Below are 19,514 nucleotides of genomic sequence, written 5' to 3' on the forward strand. Positions count from 1 at the left end.
CTGTACAAGATGAATGTAGAGACTTGGAGAGTCCTTATTCACAAATCCTGAGAACATTAATTTGCATGTATTGCCTTCCAAGAGGATGAAGTCAAGTGCTCATGGAAATAATGTTTGAATTAAGAACAGGGAGAAGGAAGATCAAATGCTTCCAGTGGCTTGATTGGGTAGCCAAGGGATAACAGAGGAAACACTAATCACCCAATCAAATACCAATGAGCAAGGTCCGAGTCAAATCAGCTCTGGAATTTGGCTTAGACTTTTAAAATCTGTAAGTTGAGAAGAGATGGCTCTTACTTCCTTCATTAGACACCACTGAGGTCAATTGCTTTAAGCTGATTGTCTGCCGCAAGCAAATGACTGGCATGTACAGACACATTGGGCCTGCCGCTCTTCCCACCCTGCACTGTGGTTTGCATGAGCGGAGATGGCTGGTTCCTCACAGCACTCCCTTTTCACATATTGTTCTCTTTTACTCCCAAGTAGCTTATTTTTATTAACAATTGCAATAGCAGGAAATCATCCATGTTTTGCTGAACTCACACTCTACACTTGCTACTCGAACATATCTATCTATATAGGTTCCTGTGATTGACATGAGTGCTACTGTCATCCCATCTAAACTGAAAGTCCATGAAGTGGAAGATCGAGACAGGAGAGGCAGTGGAGTATACTAACACTCAGGCAGATTTGGGTGCTAATTCATCTGCTCACTTGTTTGCTGCTTGAAGAACAATAACTGGCATTCGGCAGTAGCAGTCACAGCGCACAATGAGACCACTGCTGCACCACTGCTTATGAACATTGCCCTGAATTGGTACAGTCTCCAGATCTGAGTGAAGACTTAGCCTTAACAGGTAATCACCATGCTTGGAAGTAGATATTCTGGCTAACTGGAGTAGAGTATATGTGTAGGAGACTCATTTACAAGGGTTGGAAAGATGTTGCACATCTGTGTGTCTGGATGGGTGCAGCTGTTCTGTTGGAGGATGAACAACATTCCATAGGAATACTTGGTGGAAATGTTTAGGGTTTGTTCCTCTACAGCTGTCCTCTCTACACCCAAAGAGGCTGCCATAGCATAGCAATTTGCTTTTCCCTGATTACAATTTCCCTATGGGACACCCTAGTGTTGAGTGGATGGAGTGGTTCTTAAGTACGATGCTGACTTTTCTCCAAGTCACAAGTGGTCCAGTATACTTGGACTTATATTCTCTTTGAAGAAAAAAAACAAAAACTCACCACGGGTTCTATGCGGGGTGATTGTTTCCACACATTTTAATAAACACTCTACCACATTCTTGTTTCCAGCAAAGGAAGGCCTGAGGGTTGTCCCTATCAGCTCCTGCCAGCTCCTTTCTTCCCTGCCCCCATGATAAATTCTAAATTTACAAGGAGGCTTAGGAAGGAGAATGTCATCCACTGTGAATTTCCTAAGCAATTTGGGACTCAGGCATCTGCAAATGATAGAAGAAACTTTCACTTCCAAGATATCTCAGGGAGACCTCTTGCCTGGAGAACTCATCAGCCATAGGTAAATGGTCCTCTAAGAACATGCTCTTCCATAACTGATCACCAAAATAGCCACAGGCAAAAGGAATGTCGATTGACATTGGTAGACTCTACTCATCAGTGACAGCTTACAAGGCTGGCTTTGGCTGACATTAACACAGGGACATTAGGTTGACATGAATCATAATTAGTGACAAGAGTGTGTATATCAGCTAGTAGTACTAGGGAAGTTATTCAATGATATCTAGTAGTTGCATATTTGAAAGAGAAATCTACTCATCTCATGAACCTAGGGGAGTGTATCTTTGCAGCTGTGCTGAAACGTGCTCTTCAGGGAGATTTCTGGCTTCTACTTTAGAAACAAGAGAGTCACCTGAGCTTTCTCCCCTTGATTCCAGTGAGCTGTGTGGTCTGTAAGCCAAATCTCCCAGTGTGGACAAAGGTGTAGGAGGGATAGAAAAATTTCACCTAGAGCTTTCATATTTTTTTTCTAAAATTAAGAAAGTATTGACTTTATTACTTGGAGCAGTTTTACACTTAGAGAAAATTGAACACATTATGTAACAGAAAGCAATGGGTCTGTGTCTCTGGGTCCACCCTTAAAGTACTTCCATATATGAATATATTGCTATAGGTTCCCAGAATAAAATCCCTATACTTTCTTGGTTGTGGGAGGGCACAGTTTTGGAAATAACTCTCACTTTCCTTATCCACTGCTGCTGATAAATCTTCCTCTGCTTTTAATTCCTGCCCTGCCTTTTCACTGATGCTTTTTATGCTAAGAAAATGCAAGGCCCCTTACTTCCAGTGGTGCTGGGTCAGAGGGGAAAGGTCAATGCAAGGAAGTCTATGAGACGTAGGAAGACAATTCCACACACTGTTGAGTTGTCTGGTCCCTGGAGTTACCTACCAATGGAGGGTGAGATTGGGGTATGAAGCCACAGCAGGGCAGAGACATGAAGTGAGCAATCCCAAGTTAGTGTTGGTAGTCGGAGCTGGAAATGCCAGCACTCTTGTTAAATATCCTGACTCCTTCAGGTCAAGCTAAGCCCTGAAATCACAAGGACAGCTATTCCCAACAGGTCAGCCTGATACCTCACTCCCAACTCACAAGCAATCTTTGTGTTTCATTTCTAGAATCAACCTTAGAATTATTTGAATACTGGTCTGTTAAAATCATCCTTTCCTCCTAATTTATGACTATAAGTGAAATTTGGATGTCGGGGCTGGTGGTGGCAAACATGGAAGGCAGTCAGTTCTCAGAACATTAATTCATACGATGTGGGGTTACTTAATACACACCACGATGAACGTTTCTCTGCTTTTAATTCTGCCTTGTCTTTTCACGCATACCTCACAAGAGTTCATGCATTGGAACTAGAGACCATGACTAACCTGACCATCGGCCCACCAAGGAAACCCAAGGTTGTCAGGATAGGAGAGTAGCACTTTCCAATGAGACTCTCTGAAGGTACTGAAGGCAGGGTCCTCACAAAACTTTGGCTCTCCTTGCATCAACCGAGAGAATGGAGGTAGTTCAAATTCCACCATTTTCTTAGCAGAACGCTCGCCAAGGCAAGTTTCTGTGCATCTCAGAAGCACCGTAACAGCCCCACCTCCATCCAGTCAGCCAGTCAGATTCACCTCCCCCTCCCCCATGACCAAAGAAGGTATCACACCAGGTGAAGAGGGACATGGAACACTTTTTTAATGTCAAGTCAGAGACAACCCATCCCTCCCCTATTCCCCCAATCCCAGTTTCCCTCATCACATCCAGGACCCCTCCCCGAGGCCTCTCTGGTCCCCAGACTTCGGGGAAGGAAAAAATGGTTACCTAAAAACTGCATTTTTCTTCTCTTTCATACGCACTCACACAAGGGTGGAAAATTAAATAAAATAAACCAAGAGGATTAAGTTCTCCAGTAGTCACAAAAGGCATCAGGGATTCCCACAATGGGCTAAAGCAAGTGATTACTGTTGGTTTAGTTGTTTCAGTTGCTTGCTGTCCGTTAATGCCCCAAGGTGTGATGGAGAAGCCAAGCTGGTAGCCTCCTCCTCAGAGAGCCACACCCGGAAAGATGCTGCGCCTGGTATTAGTTATTGTTTCTGTTGTCCTTTCTGCTTTGTAGAAATGTCTCTGACATGTAAATAACCCAAGGGAAAAAAAAAAAGGAAGGAGCTGATTACACAATTACCGGTAAACTCTATCATCTTTTAGAAGATCAACACACAGCTAACGCCATATACAGCATGCAGTAATGTCTGAGAAGGACCCTGCTGAGAAAGAAAATGGCTAGAACTCTAACAAAAAAAAATATATGTATATATATATATATACTGTATAATATATGTCATCAAAAGAAGCATAGCCAACAAACCAAGATAGAGTGCAGACCAACCTTCCGTGTCTAAGTAGTGTATAGATAGCATAGTTCTGTCTGCAAGAGATGAGGAGGAATCTATGACGCTGGTGGAGGTGTTTGTTAAATCACATGTGTGTCTGGTGGATTTGCCAAAGCCTCGCCAGGTGGTTAGTGCCTGGTGTCTGGTCCACCAGTTGTAAACTTAGGTAAGAAGTATACTATTCACTTTTAATACTTAAGAAACACGCTTCCCTTCACCCTTGCCTGTGTAATTTTAGTTTTGTCTCTTGTTTTTGCCCTAAGTTCTAGACTCATATCAGAAAATATAATTAATAAAATTAACAATGAATCAGAATCCCTTATTATCCATGATGTCCATGTGGTAAAATGAAAAAAAAAAAAAAAAAACCGAAAGCTTAACGGTGTCTTTTGTGACTGTTGCTTGTGGGGTTATGGTGCTGTCAGGCTGTCTTGTTTCGTTTGTTCTTTCTTCTTTCTTCTCTTCTTTTTTTATTCTTGTTTTTTTTTCTACTTCGGATTTCACACTTCATGACACACGCCATCATCGCGCAGCCCACCAAAGGGCCCTCCGTGGCACTTCTGGGCCCCTGTTTCTCACTCTGTGCTTGTGTCTATGGACCGATGAAATTTGGGATGGCCGACTCCAGAATGTTCCATGGTGGGGCACTTTAGTGGGCAGAGTGGCTGAGCCCTTGCCCACCCTGGCAACAGAGAGGTCACACAGTGCAGCTTGTGGGTGGGTCCAAGCTAGGTGCGCCTTCTTCCCATTTGGGAAAAGAAAGAAAACTCAGTGGTACCGAAATGTCTGCAAGGCAATTTTCAAATTTCCTTTTTTTAGACTTTTTTTTCCCCTTTACCACAGTATGCTTTGTTCCCCTCCCTCGAATTTCTGTCTCATTGGCTGTGATTCTCGGAATTTCATTTGATTCTGACTTGTTGCTTCATGTTGCAGTGCTGTTGAATTGAGATGCGGTGGCAGCAGCTCTCCCCGGCAGGGAAGGGGCACTCACATCAAAATTTGAGGAGCAGGTGTAAGACCAGAAGAGGGAGGAGCCAAATGCAGCCTGCCCTCCTTGACGTCCCATTGTTGACCTCGCTGACAGCACCTGGGCCTGTGGAAAGAACACACATGTCGGTAAGCTACCTGCAGCTCAACACAGGAAAAGCTCCTCGCCAGTCACTTGGTCTGGCGTTACTGCTGCTCACGCTTTCCTCATACAAACTTCTGGGCTAATTTGGCTTTTGGGTCTAAGGACTTCCATGAAAGAGGAAGTGGTGATTATTGGATGGTACATAAAGTCAGAAATCAGATGCATTAGAGAAATAATGAACAGGGATAAGGCCTCTGATTAGACCTGCTCTGATCTGCTCTGGTACAATGAATTTTTCAGGGCTATTTAGAACTGGTGTCCATATTCCCTCCCTGTCCTCACCTGAACACTGCCAAAACCCGATCGCCCTACTCAGGAGCTCAGTATTGGTGTCACTTCTGGTTAAATCACACCACATTCAACCATGCTTCTTGATTGCACATGGGGCTGTCCTGTCCAGTCCTGAAATTTTGGATCTAGCTACTACCCATGTGATTCCATTTCTTGGCCCTTTGAAGTCAGCAGCTGTCCAACTTTATGTTAGCTTGGGTCACAAGATTCATACAGCTTCTTGGCAATGTTAAGGCATCATGCTGAGAAGCCCCAGGGAACCTTGTTCTGCTCTGTGCCCGGCAGGGAGGTGATCCAGGCAACATGACATGGAAAGCATTTGTGCAGACACATGTAATGAAAACACATGATCATGAAAACCCTGAGGACTTACCTTTCAATTGGTTGTCACTTAGGCTTAGTCACCTACTGCTCACACCTTCTAGAATCTAACTGCTAGCTTTTCGACTAAGGCGCCCTTCCTGTAGCCACTCCACGTCACCTTCACCCACTTCTCTTCTTTTCCCAGAAGAGAGGCCACTCCTTGACAGGCCCCTGGAAAGAGGTTACATTGCTATACTTTGAGTGAGTCTGGACTGTTCTATTCTTTCCACTTTGGCCATTGTCCCTGATTTGTCAATGAGACCATATATGCAGTCTGTGAGAGCCAGGTTCCATTTCTTCCCTGGTAAAATGAGTGGTCCATTCAATCTTTCTCCATGTACCTTGTCCAACACAATTGAAAATGTGTCCTGTGTACTTAACCCGCTGAGTCTATCAGGGCACAAACTGTAGCACAGGGCTCCTATTATTTTCTTCTATCTCTTTTGCTGTCTGAATACTCAGGGATTCAACTTTAAAGTCCATTCCTCATTGAACCTCAGCCTACCTCACCCTCTCTGTCTAGCTACCTGCCATGGCCCAGAAGAATGCTAGTTCTCTGAGAACACACTGGTGCTCCTCTTTTCTTTCATTCCCTTCTTCCTTACGTAACTGAAGGGTAGAAGTCATAAGCCAAACAGAATACAGCAGAGGCCCTGCCAGCCTGCCACAAAAAAAAATGGACATATAAGGATGAACACCTTGTGTCCAACCTGAAACCTCTGTGCAACGGCTCTGCTGGGTGCTCCCTGATGCTCTTGTTTACCTACATTGGTGCAGTCCTCAGACTTTGTGGTTTAATGCTATGTTGGGAAACAGGACATCTGTAGGGATAGCTCCTAAGCCAGTGAGTGCACTACAGAAAAGAGAACAGGGCCTGTGAATACATCACCTTTCTTTAAAGAAGGATTGTCTCGGTAAAATTCACAAGGCCTTCCTGCTGTTCTTATTCAAGGCTGAGTTATCATATCCAGCCTACCCACTGCCTCACCCCATACAAATACTCTTTCTCCCTCCTGCCTGTCTCTTCAGCCTCTATGGGGAAAGCTGAATTAGCAGGAAATAGGCGGCCCAAGGGAAGAGGTCTCCCCACACCTGCTGAAAAGAAACAGCTGCATGGCTCACCTTCCAAGTCACAGAGTTCAGCAGCTACCACTGCCATGGCTTGCCTGGACATCTCACATTTATCCCTTACACTAATTCCAGAGTAATGTTTCCACACCTCCGGACTGCTCCAGCTGAGCCCTACAGGCTTAACAAGAACGTCTGGCTCCTTGGTAGAACGTTCACCATCACAATTGTGATCTGCCTACTATTTCGCACCTTAGACTGTCTTCCTCCAATGCTTTCTTAAATATTCTCAGTCTACTGCATGTGGGCACATGTACCCCCCCCACACACATATACATGCACACTCACACACACACATGGCACACGCAGAGAAACTGGCACTCCACAGACATATTCTTTTTCTTTCATAAGCTCACATTCTCTAGTCCTTTGTCTGAAACACACTTCATTTAATTCATTGTTTCAACTTCTACTCAGGATTCCAGTGGTATAGACAATGCTCCTCGATTCTGTCAGTAACGTATCCATTCTGCTATTAAATAATACTCAGAATTGCAATATTCTAATTCTCCTTATTGGCCTGACATGCAGATTTCCTAACTGTGATGAAGAGCTAGACCTCTTTCTTCTTCCTCTTCTGCTTCTTGTTCAGTTGTTTGGGACAAGATCTCTCTACCTAGCTCAGGCTGAATTTGAAATCTTAATCCTTGTGCCTCAGGATCCCAGCTTCTCAGGTTATAGGTGCCTGGTATCATATCTGGCTTGCTGTGGCTTCTTAATTGCAGGATACGCATCACACTGACTGAGGGAGGTAATCCATTCTTACCCACAAAGGGAGAGAAGCCTGACTGATGCTGAGGTGTCCGTGTTTACTTTGTGTTTCTGTTTTTTTCTTTTTCTTTTTTTTTTGAAATTATATTTGATTAAAAAACTCAAACCTCATAGGAAACAAAGACAGACTTTTCCCTTATGTCTCCTGCTTTCAGTTTCTCTTACAGAAATCTTCACTCCCCCCACCCTTTCTAACGCTGTCTGACGAAGTCACCAAAGACATCAGGACTGAGCCACTCCACCAGAAAACAAAGCCTCACTCACAGACCAGGGTTCAGGACTGCTGGGGATCTACTGAAGTACCCAAGGACACCTACAGATGAGCTGAGGATTGTCATTTTCCTTTGAAATTTCTAGAAACTTTACTTTTGAGAGTTTAAAGAGCCTTCCCCGGGCCTCTTGACTTCTGTTTCCAAATGTTGCTTCCCACCAGCTCAGATCATGTATCTGCAGGGAAGGGTAAAGTCCATGGTTAAGCCATTTGGGCACTGCTAAAGGCTGACCGGCCCTACCCAGAGCAAATACCAGAGGGAAAGAATGCCATGGGGTGAGGATCTTTGGTCCTGGCAGACATAAGGCACAGTCTGCTTTGAGCAAGGCCTTCTTCCAGTAGACGCTAAGACAGTGACAGCTTATCCCATCTGTCTGGTGACACGGTCACCAGCTTCATCCAGCCACGCCTCCATTGCACATCGGATGCCTTTATTGCCACTCTCTCATTAGAGAGCAGCAGAGGCCTAAAGAGACTAATTACCAGGACAGTTAGGGTCTCTGAGATCTGTGAGGAGTGTCAATTATCCATTGGAAACATCTGGCTGCCATGAAAGCCTCAAATAAGACATATTTTATTCCTGTCCCAGTGACTCACCCAAGAACCTCCCCTTTCCTCCCAAGTCTCCCTCACCCCACCCCACCCCACGTCACCAGTTTCCTAATAGCTCTGAGTTAGACAAGAAGAGAAAGGAATGAGCAAAGGCAGCATGCAAGGCGATGGCCTGAGAAGATTGTTGCATTAGAAAGAGCTTCATGAGGAAGACAAGACGAGCCCTGCTAGGATCCCAGAATGCAGCTCCTCTGACTATAGCAGGTGCTCGTTAGCGCCACCATACGGCCAGTTAAAGTTGTGCAAGTGGAAGCAACTCAGGATGTGACATCACTGGGGATGGGGTTAATGTGGCTTAATAGCAGATCAGGGAGAGATCCTGCTTGAATGCTTGAAGGTGAGCTTAAAGAAGAAGAAGAAGGCATCTAGGAGGAGGTGCAGAAAACTACCTACCCCGTTCCCACTAAGGCATCAGCTGCCTAAGAAGTAAACATACAAACCTTTCCAAGGGGTCAGGGCTGTAGTTTTCACTTCTAAAAAAAAAAAATTAAAAATAAGCCACTGTTAAGGCAGAAAATAGCTTGTAGCGCTTAACGTGACCTAAATGGTCTTGGGAACAAGCCAGAGTTCCTGGCCTAACCCAGGCCCCTCATATCTGCCTCTAGTTATGCTGATCACTGTCCATCACCCACAGTGGCCCCCCACTTAATTATTTTTAATGTAGAAGTGAACTGGAGGCAAGGGAGTGTATGCATGCCCATTAGTGTGGACCACAGACAGAAGCAGAGCCTATCTACATGCTTGATCCTAGCAGGAGACACCTATCCTTGGGAATCCGAGCCATTAAGTTAAACTGCTTCATAGAACGGCTTCCATTGTTTCACTAAATTCTGTGGTCTTAAGGACAGAGTTGGCTGATTCCATAGAATACATACTTTACCATTTTGAGTGTCCATCCCATGCTAATTATAACATGTAGAAGCCTGACTTACATTTAGCTATGCCTTTTAGAAATATGGATGAATCAATGTAGGTGGCAGAGGAGTCGTGGCCTTCAATATCTGACCTCAAGCTGGCCTTATGGGTCTTTCTCTCTGGACTCCTGAGACAGTGTCATCTGTACCTATGTTGCCACCATGGAATTCTCTGGAAGCCCCTGTAAGTTTCCTCCATTGAGTAGATTATAAAGAGCCCCATTTTCCTGACTGCAAGCTCTCAGAAGGATATCCAGGGCTCTCACACTTTTTCTGTGGTCTTTGATGGCTTGATTTATGATTATCATACACCTACTTCTCTCTTAATACATGTCATTGCTCATTTGGATACAGGGAGCATATGAGACAGCATCAAAGCTTTGGGCACCTTACGAGTCTCTTTTGGGGACAGAAATATTCACATCTATCTATTGAGACAACAGTCTTTGATACAGTTCATCCCATCTCTTGTTTCCATGAATACTTACTGTGCTTCTGTCTCTATTCTTTAAATGCACCCCTCCTAATTTAAGTGTATAGTTGCAATCTTTTTTTTTTTTTTTTCGGAGCTGGGGACCGAACCCAGGGCCTTGCGCTTCCTAGGTAAGCACTCTACCACTGAGCTAAATCCCCAGCCCCGTATAGTTGCAATCTTAAGAAGCCCTACTGAATACATATAGATGTGAGAGGTGACCTGGTATTTTGCCTTTGAAGAAATGTCTAAGGTAAAGCAAGGGTGGGAGCAGAAAGCCGGATGCGATAACCACATGTTTTGTACGCTTAGCATAGACTGTCCAGTGGAGTGCTTTCTGGGCCCTTGGAACAGTCCAGAAGCTGAGGAGGGGCTGGCATATGTGCATCTCTGTACCAAGAGGGGAGGTGACCATAAGAAAGGAAAGCCTGGGAAGGTAGGTATTGGGGGACTAAGAAACCATACAGACTTTGCTCCCAGACAAGCAGGGAAAACTTGTGGGTGACTTATAGCGTATAATCTACAGTGTTGTGGGTACTGGCTCAAATGGAGCTACAGGTGGGCAGAAGTAGCTTCTATATAAACCTGGGACTATGCTAAGGAGGCATAAATGGAAGGCATAAGTTCCTGTTTTAGTAACCACACAGAAAGCCCAGAAGCAACTTACACATAATTGTTCCTACCCAGCTCCCCCAACTCTGCATGCCTGGTGAAACCTTTTGAAAGAAACTCAATTCTTTAGCATCTGCAAAGATATAGGGCAAATTGATACTTATTCTGACCTTATGTAAAACTCAATTCTTTTGGGTATTTTCTATGTCAGAGTGTTTCAGCCAACCTTTGCTTAGCACACCATGGGAAAATACAGGCCTGGTGTTCCCTTTGTGAACTGAGGACTACTTTTGTTCCACTATCAAGAAGACATACAGGGTTTTTGACACCATCCTCCCTGTCAGGCTGGCATTCGATTGTTGTGTCTAGTTAGTCTAGAAGTGTGAACCTCGTCAGGACCTCTGAAGCTGAAGGTAGCCGTAAGCTCTAACCTTTGTGTGACATCTTAGGTATCAGGAAAAGAAGCAAAGCTGGGCACAGTCACACAGACCTTTAATCCCAGCACTCAGGAAGCAGAGGCATGAGGATCCCTGTGAGTTTGAGGTCAGCCTGGTCTACATGTTGAGTTCCAGGACAGCCAGCAAAATGGAGGGAGGGAGGGAGGGAGGGAGAAAGGGAGGGAGAGAGAGAGAGAGAGAGAGAGAGAGAGAGAGAGAGAGAGAGAGAGAAGCAAGGAGTTGGAGAGATGGCTGAGTGGTTGAAAGCCCTGGCAGCTTTTGCAGAGGACCTAGGTTCATTTCCCCAAACACCTATAACTCCAGTTCCAGAAGATACAAACACTTTCTATCACAGGGCACGCATGTGGTACACAGACATGCAAGAAGCAAAAAGCAAAGCAAAACAAAACAAAAACAAGAAAACCCAAACCCAGAACAAAACCGAACCTCACATGCATAAAATAAAACTTTAAAAATTAACAATAAAAAATTCCTGACAATCTAAATATTTTCCTTCATTAAGGTCTTGATTAAAATGTAGCTGTTCCCTTTGCTTTTGATATATTAACACACATGCAGAAAAACCATGGTGGGGTGGTAAAGACTAATCAAGAAGAAAATGATAGGAAAGAGGGAATAGAGAACAAGAGAAGAAAAGGAAGGATGGAGAAGAGAAACTATTACAGCAAGGAAAAGAATGAGAATCCCCTAAGTCAGGTAATACTGCAAATTTCTGCTCAGTCCAGAATTTATCGTTCTGTCAGCCAAGTAAATACTCACAGCTGGATCTAAGCACTCAGGCGGGTTCAGGACTGGTCTCTAAGTCTCACAGTGGGGAAAGGACTGCTGAGTGAATATGGCTGTTCAACCCCCTCTTCTAAAAAACAGAGAATGGACTTTCCCCCATATCCTTGCCATAGGAATGCTGACTGCTTGATCACTTGGTAGGCTGGCCTTGCTAACGATCTTAAATTCTCTGCAGGAAGAACCGATAATCTCCTTCTGATATCCACGAGGAGATATTTGCTTTTGTTGTCCATTCTTTAACACTGGGAGGTAACAAGCTTGTGGCTATTAACAAGCCAACATTTCTGAGCCCACTGCTATCATCAGATCTGAGCAGATTGAAGATAGAGGGCCCATGGATGAGAAGGGAGCAGCTGTGGAGCCGCTGAGTTTGCAGTGTGGGCTCTGTTCTCCATGTGCTCTCTCTGTGAGGGATAGTGGCAGAGCCCAGAGTCCTTATTTATCACGTTGAGAGGCCTGCACCACCAAATATTAATGCTGGAAGGTGACATGAAATCTGTTGTGTTTGCAAAAGGGAGGCAGAGGAATACGTCAAGGGTGGCAAAAATGCTGAGGGTGAGCAAAATTCTCTTATCAAAACCCTTCTCGTCCATTCAGATATTAGGTAGCAAGGGAGTCTCAAACATCCCTAAAGGCCAAACGTCTCCTGACAGTGGAAGCCCATATATTCATATAAGTCTTTCTGTATATGTTTCTCACGTAAGATTAGCATCCCATGGAGGTATTCCTGGAGATAAGAGCGATCTCTCTTAGTTTTTTGGAGACTAGCCATAGCAAGGGGAAAATGAACTCAGATAAATGAGTAAACACGTTCAAGTGCAAGGTCTGCTTCTTCTACAGTACAGCATAATACAGTGCTTATGGGGAAAGTCATATTCCAGACATGTATAGTCTAAAAGTTCTTCCCCTCCTTACATCCAACAAAGAGTTTCCTGAGACAAAGGGGTAAGGGGAAATCATCATGGAAGGGAACTTCCTTCTATGTTGATCAACAACAAAAGATGGCACTACAGTAGCCCAGCCTTGGTCTACACTCAGCAGCAAGGACAGGTGATTGGTACAACTGTTGCTGTTTTTACCTCTTTTAGTCTCCTTTCACATGGCCTCATTGTGGGGAGATGCTTCTCTCCCACTCGATTGGCATTTCAATGAGGAAGTGCTTGTAAGGAGCCACTCCCAGAATGTGATGTGCTCCTATTTCCTCTGACAATGCAGTCCTGGTGGCCAGAATTAGCTTAATCACTTCTGAAAGCACCATGGTAGCATCTGTGCTTGCTACCATTGACGCTAGCACATCTCTAATGTTCTTTATTTTAGATCTGCAATGTTCCTCATTTGGGGCTTCAAAGGCACCAATTGCGTCACAAGTTGAGAATGAATCCATCCATGGACTCCCCTCTCTTCCTCCCTGGTCCTTGCTTCATTTTTCTGTTCTGACTCATCAGCACACTGCTATGCATCACAAGGGTGGATAATGCAGCTCTGCCTGTTCTTATGATAAAAACATTTTTTTTCACCTGTCACATAGATCCCCACAGTTCACTTCTTTTTGTCTTTCTTTTCACCTCTTAGATCTGAAGCTGCCCTCTGTGAGTGTCCACACAGTTAGGATGTAGATGGATGAACAGGGTAGATGCAGGGGAAACGTTGGGATAAGGGAGATCAGAAGACTCTCTTGGGAGTAGGGAAAGCCCTTTCATTGAATTTTGTAGGTACCTTCTCACTGGGCTATCAGTGGAGCCCAAACTGTCATCAAAGGCCAGGACTAGAGCTCAGCACCCAACATGTATAGTTCAATATCCAACATGACAAAAAGAGCAAAACAAACAAAACGACTGTCAGCGACTTGGGGTGGCAGCTTTGTAACATGCCTCTCACACTGACTGAGAAGACTGGGAGGAAATGGAAGAATCACAGTATCCACAGAGGGGCAAGCAAGGAGAGTGGAAGGGGAGGTCAAGGAATTGGTTAAAAGAAAGAGAAAAAAAAAGAATACATGGACTATGTCCCATATGGAGGAAGTCACTGTCTTTTGGCCTGTATCTGGAAACTCAGAATGTGCTAATGTACTTCAGAGCATCTTACATATATGTCTACAGCAGAACACCGAAATGTCTCTGAAGCTTAGGTTATTCTTTATGGAAGATGGAGTAAAGTCCAATTAAAATTACATGACTTATTTAAGAACTGGGGCCTCCTAAGGGTCAGCTGTTAGCTACAATTTTTGGGTGGCCCACCTTGGATCATTTCTTGTGATTTTAGACCTTTCTAGGAAAAACTGTGGACCAGGTGATGGTGATGTGTTTCATGGACCATTTGAATCTCCATGAGGAATTGTCTGAGTCTGTTGTTGAGGGACATCACCAGAACTCTTCATGTTCAAGCTCAGTTGACTTTGTCCTGGACTGACACTGTAGTCAGTGGTTGTATTGTCTTCTCATTGGTTAAAATTTAGTTTCTCAAACTTTTGTCTGAACACTGGCCTCTGGCATTTTAATGATTCTTTCTTTCTTTGCCTTACTAAGCTCAGCCTCCTAGACAGTGTGTGAGGGATGAGCAAAGAAAAAGGTTTCCATGGTGGCATTTTACCAGCTCCCAAGAGCCTCTTTGATAGCCTCCCCCTACCACATTCTAGGCAACTTTACTGCTAGAAATATCAGGAATTCAAACCCAGCAAGGGGGAGAAGGAGAGGGGTGTGGGGTTGAGGTGAAGGGAGTGAAAACAGAAGGCAAGAGGGATACTAACCTTGCAATAAAGTTGAGCTTGTAGGCTCATTTAGTTCTAAATCAGGTGGGGGACATACAGGAGAAAAAAAATGAAAACAAACACATATATTATATACAGTCGCTATATATTTTTCATATATAGTTTGTATACTGCCTTTCACAAGCATTTCTAGAGGAAAGGATAAGTAAAGGAAGACACAAACCAAAGGTCATAGGACAAGGTGAAGCAAGACAAACTTTGAAATGCTTTGCGTCCCTTTACATGGATGGGATGGTGGGAAGCAAGGCAAAAGGCCACTCCACATATTTTCCAGAGCAGGTGGATTCACTCTTTCTTTCTGCTGAACTTGGGAACTGACTAGAAGCAAAGGACCAAATCACCTTTCCAGGTGAAATATTTCCTCAGAAATCATTATCCCATTGCCTTGCAGATAGAGACTAAATTCAGAAATTTCTGGTGTCACGGTATTATTTTCTGAATAGCATTAGTGACCCTGGAAACACTGGGCTTCAGGAGTATGGAAGCAGCTCTCTCAAAACTGCAGTACCAGCTCTATAGTTCCAGAGATCACGTGCTCAGAGCCTTGTTGATTGGTAATGGCAAGGTCTGCCCTGCTCCTATAGGACTTACAGTTACTAAAATACAAACATCATAGGAGTTTCTTATACCATAATTCCTCACTTTTAGTGTGACAACAGTTTTGCTGGCTTTGTGCAATGGTGCTGGAGAGAGAACTTAATAGAGGATGCTCTATATTCATAAAAGGAGGTGCTACTATCTGATAGCGAGCCTTAATTATGAACTTGGGAGCCATAATAATATCTGGACAAGACCTGGCTGGAGATGACGGATTGAAAGGCTCATCTTAAACATGAGGAATTTCACCAGTTCCATGGAACAATGATACCCATGCAACATTTCTGGGATGGGCTCTTCAAGAATAGTCTTTCAAATGAAGCCAACAAATTAAATTGATTTCTAATTTAATTGGCTAAATTTGAAAGAGGTCACATGTTTGCCTTCTCCTCTTATATATTTAACATGCTACAGGTCTGGTGGCATCCTCCATTAAGCAGCGTCCCTATGTGTATCCTATTCATCTTTGGTAAATACAGGGTGCCTCCAGTTATTAGCAAAGATACTATTACTTCATAATGGACATTTTTCAAATCCAAGAATCTAGGAGGCCAACAATGACAACATTAACCTACATGAGGCTAAGGGTATGTGCTCTCTCATTGGTGGAGGGAAGGGAGAGAAAACACAGTGGTAATTGCCACACAGACGTCTGCTGAAAAGAGTGGATTTATGGCCCATGTGCCACTGATTTTCTTGTCACAAATGCACCTATTATTTTACTCTTAAAACATCTGCTTCTTCCCCATATTCTCATCCTGACACCTCTTGAGAAAAGAGACCTGGGAGGTTAGTAGCAAAAAACATTGTCTCCATCTTGGAACAGGGAAGAGATTGGAGGAGGGGAGGACCATCTCCAAGGAGAAGAATGGCTGTGGCAACAAAACAAGATTTGGGGAGGTGCTCAGGGATTGCAGATATGCCTTAGATTTTCAAGACAAGGAGGAGGGACCTGCACTTTCCTAATGTATCCTTTGTGCATACAGACAGATATTGTCTCTAAAACCCTAAAGGCCTGACAGATTAGAGAGGTACTTATGACTATTCCCACGCTCAAGAGGGTCACAAATCCTTGTATATGTGAGAATTCTTATGGCTATTCCCATGCACAAAGGGGCACTTATGATGTTCTTCATTCACAAGAGAGTCACATGGCTATCCCCATACATGGGAGAATGCTTATAGCTATCCTTATTGAGACTCTAAGTGTCTCAGTCACTTTACTCGCAGCTTGCCTCTTCTGAGCTACGTGTTCCAGGACCAAACATGGCCTCTCCTGTCCCACGTCTCTCCACTAACTCTGGGCACCAGGCTGTGTTTCACATACAGTGTAGGAGGTTGGGAGGAGGTGATTTGGAAGCAGAGATAGTGCCAACAGAGCATATGTTGTTAGCACTAAGGGCATGTGGCAGGGGCAGAAAGAAGAGCAGAACCCATGAGGCTCAGAGGCTGCCTGGAATCTCCCAGAAGAGCAAGAATTGATGTTCACAGTTCTCTTTTCCCTTTCTACCACACCCAGGTATATTTCAAACCCAGGGACAGGGACCAACTGATTATAAAATTGGACAGTCATTGAACTTGGTGGACTATGGAGAAATGTGCTCAAAAGGCAAGCAGAAATAAATCACATGGCCCATCAGAAGTATCTGCACCCATTAAGGCTTTAAAGCCATGGGCAGTCAGTCCCTCCTGCATAGACATTGCTTATACAAGGCGTAGGCATCCAGTGCTTTCCAAGAAGCTTGCTTACTGCTTCTGCCAGCAATAGAGTGGCTAGGCCCAAAATGAGGGCAGAAAAATTGCTTCATAAACTTAGTCCCTCAGTAAAGAGCTAAGGAATTGGTGCATGAACAATGAGATGACATCTCTCAAGATGATGGTGAGGATGGGCAAATGCCTTTACCAGCCATCGACATAAATAAAGAACCTGGAAAGTCCCATTTTCTGTCTTCTTTATCTACCCGTCTCTGAAATGAATATTATTAAGGATTCCAAGGGCTGTGATTCAACTCTTATGAATGTTATTCAGTTTTTCCTTATGTGCCAGTGGCTGGGAAAGTTTCAGAAAAGGGAACATGTTATTTAGCCCAGCGAGCTAAGGACGGAAGCTGTAAACGCTCCTCTCTGAGATCTTAACTATTTTGTACAATTATAATCCCCAAGTCAGTTTTGCAGATACCACTGAGGAGGAAGAAAAGTCATTTTTGGCATCTTAAAGTCACCCTTTCCTCCCATTTCAGGACTTTTGTCATTTCAGATAAATGAACATTGCATTTTTCTCTGCCCACTTCTGAGGCCTACATTCTTACGTGCACACGTGCTCTCCCTTTGTCTCCCATCTTATTCTTTCACACATGTCACCCAGCTCACTTCTTTCCCTCCATCAGCCCTTCCCACACACTCCTGTTGCCCATCTCAGGGCAGAGTCTCACCAAATAGCATGATGCTGGCATTGGTGTGGCCCAACTTGTTGGATGCCACACATGTGTAGTTCCCATAGTCGTGTTCAGAGACGTTGAAAAAGGTGAGTCTTGAAAGGAAAGGTCTGTTTTCCACTTTGACTCCCTTCTTCCCTTCAACCAGTCTAGGCAAAGAAGAAACAGAAAAGAGAAGGCAAGTGACGGGGGAAGAAAAAGAAAACATGGTCAATTTTTCTAATAGGATGGACTAAAAGTCTAGGATTAATGGTATCTTCACATATCCCCCATGATATCATCATGATAATTACACATTCTTCTTAACACAACTATTTGTTTACCCAGGACTTGGGAAGAACAATATGCTCAGAGTATCTCAGGGGCTCCTTCTGGAACTGTCTTCTCTGGCTACATTAGTTTCTGGGCAAGTGAGCTTGTAGGACCTATTTTGCTTTGTAGTCCAGAGAGATTCCCCTAGATGACTTCCTTCCTCAAAAGCTAAGGGCAATGAACTAATATGAGTCCATTATCCTCACTGAAAGGCCTGTTGGCTCTGTAAAATGGCAGGAAGCACCCACCCTACTATGGGACCAGAGGCCACTGTTTTTAGCTCTAGCTTGTTCCATACAAGTTAATCTTGTAAGGTGCTGTCCAAGGCTCACAGCCAATGTGAGAGGCTTTTATGGGTAGGAAACCCATGCACTAGTGCTAGGTAAAGTAAGACATCTTCACATCAGAACCAAACTGTGAATTGGATTTCAGGTCCATAGTGGGAAGCGGTTTCCCCAAAGCAGGTTCTTGCTTGACAGCTCAGAAATGTCTTTAGCTGACCACAGTGTAAGGTGATGAGCAGCACTTCGCAGCACCTCACACCTCTGGGATGACACACAATACCCTCTTAGGCCCTGAAGGATTCCCCCCCCCCCACCTCTGACTACTACTAGTGTTAGGTTTCTTAAAGAAGCTGTAGGCCATTCAGTGGCTACTATCCCTGTTCGGTGGTCATGGTTCGTCCATATAAAACACCATCTTCTCTCCCTTTGACTGACAGCAGACACAGGGTGAGGAAGCAAACTTAGCAGTCAAAAGATTCCTCCAAAGACGTCCAGAAAACTGTCTGTTCTGGCCAAAGCCGCTTCTATTTGTGGCAGAATTCTATGTGTGCCATTGAAAATGAAATGGGCTTCAGTTGTCATTTACTTGGACAGATGTCATGTTCCTTCTGAGATCTGAGGCCACAGTTGCCTTGTAGTCTCAGTGGCACAAAGAAGAAAAGCCGTGGCACCAAATGGTAGAAATGTTCTTGGCATGCTTGTTGCTGGGAGGACAGAGAAACCTACTCAATGGGAGAATGCTGGGAATGAATAAATGAGCAAATGAATAAGTGGACATGGAAAAATCAATGGGAAGAAGGAAAAGGAGGGATGTAAAAAGGATGTTAAGGAGGCCACAAAGTTGCCTGAACCAAGGTCTCCTATCCAGCTTTGGGCACTCTCTCCCTTTTCTTCAGGGTAAATGATGACAGAGTTGGTGGCCTCTGCTTGGAGTAGAGCTTTGCAAAAGGAACCCTCCCCCAAAATTCCTTTGCCTCAGTGTAATTTTTTTTTTTTGGTTGTATTTTCCTCTCACATTTTGAGAGCTCGTTTTATTTCTTTTTTTTTCTATCAAGAATTTGAACAGCAGTGTGCTGTGGCTTAGCAATGAGACTTTGATAGTGTTCATAAACAGAGATGAATATAGGATCTTGGGATTCTAAGCCTCAGTTTCTCTTTATTACAATAAGAAAGGTGATGAGAAAAAAGGATTTCTGGTCTCTTGAATGAAGGAAAATAACCAGCTTCATTTCTTACTTCAGTGAATTTGTCCACCTTTTTCTGCCTTAGTTCTAGCACACCTTACTAGAGGCTCCCAGAATGTGTCCTAGAATTCCCTGCAGTGTCCCTCTCTGGATGTGGATCTTATGATGGAGTGACTTGGGTCTAGATAAAGATGTGGTTTATTGGCTGAC

At 44.0% G+C, this 19,514-nt stretch overlaps 1 protein-coding gene across 5 annotated transcripts in view; it reads right to left on the reverse strand.

Annotated features, from left to right (window-relative positions):
- Positions 1 to 3,195: 3,195 nt before the first annotated feature.
- The window catches only part of Ntm (neurotrimin), a 990,153-nt gene continuing 973,834 nt past the window's right edge, over positions 3,196 to 19,514 (reverse strand). The window contains exons 7-10 of one of the 5 annotated variants that reach the window (XM_017595865.3): positions 17,522 to 17,673; positions 14,472 to 14,507; positions 8,924 to 8,956; positions 3,196 to 5,008 (exon numbers count right to left, since the gene is read on the reverse strand). In XM_017595865.3, coding sequence (XP_017451354.1) covers positions 4,908 to 5,008; positions 8,924 to 8,956; positions 14,472 to 14,507; positions 17,522 to 17,673 — 322 coding nt within the window. In that variant the 3' untranslated portion in view covers positions 3,196 to 4,907. The remainder of the gene's footprint in view (positions 5,009 to 8,923; positions 8,957 to 14,471; positions 14,508 to 17,521; positions 17,674 to 19,514) is intronic. The other 4 variants (XM_039082005.2, XM_039082006.2, XM_039082007.2 and 1 more) reach the window with 4 other exon arrangements.

The sequence above is a fragment of the Rattus norvegicus genome, chromosome 8 (assembly GCF_036323735.1).
Source record: "Rattus norvegicus strain BN/NHsdMcwi chromosome 8, GRCr8, whole genome shotgun sequence".
NCBI lineage: Eukaryota > Metazoa > Chordata > Mammalia > Rodentia > Muridae > Rattus > Rattus norvegicus.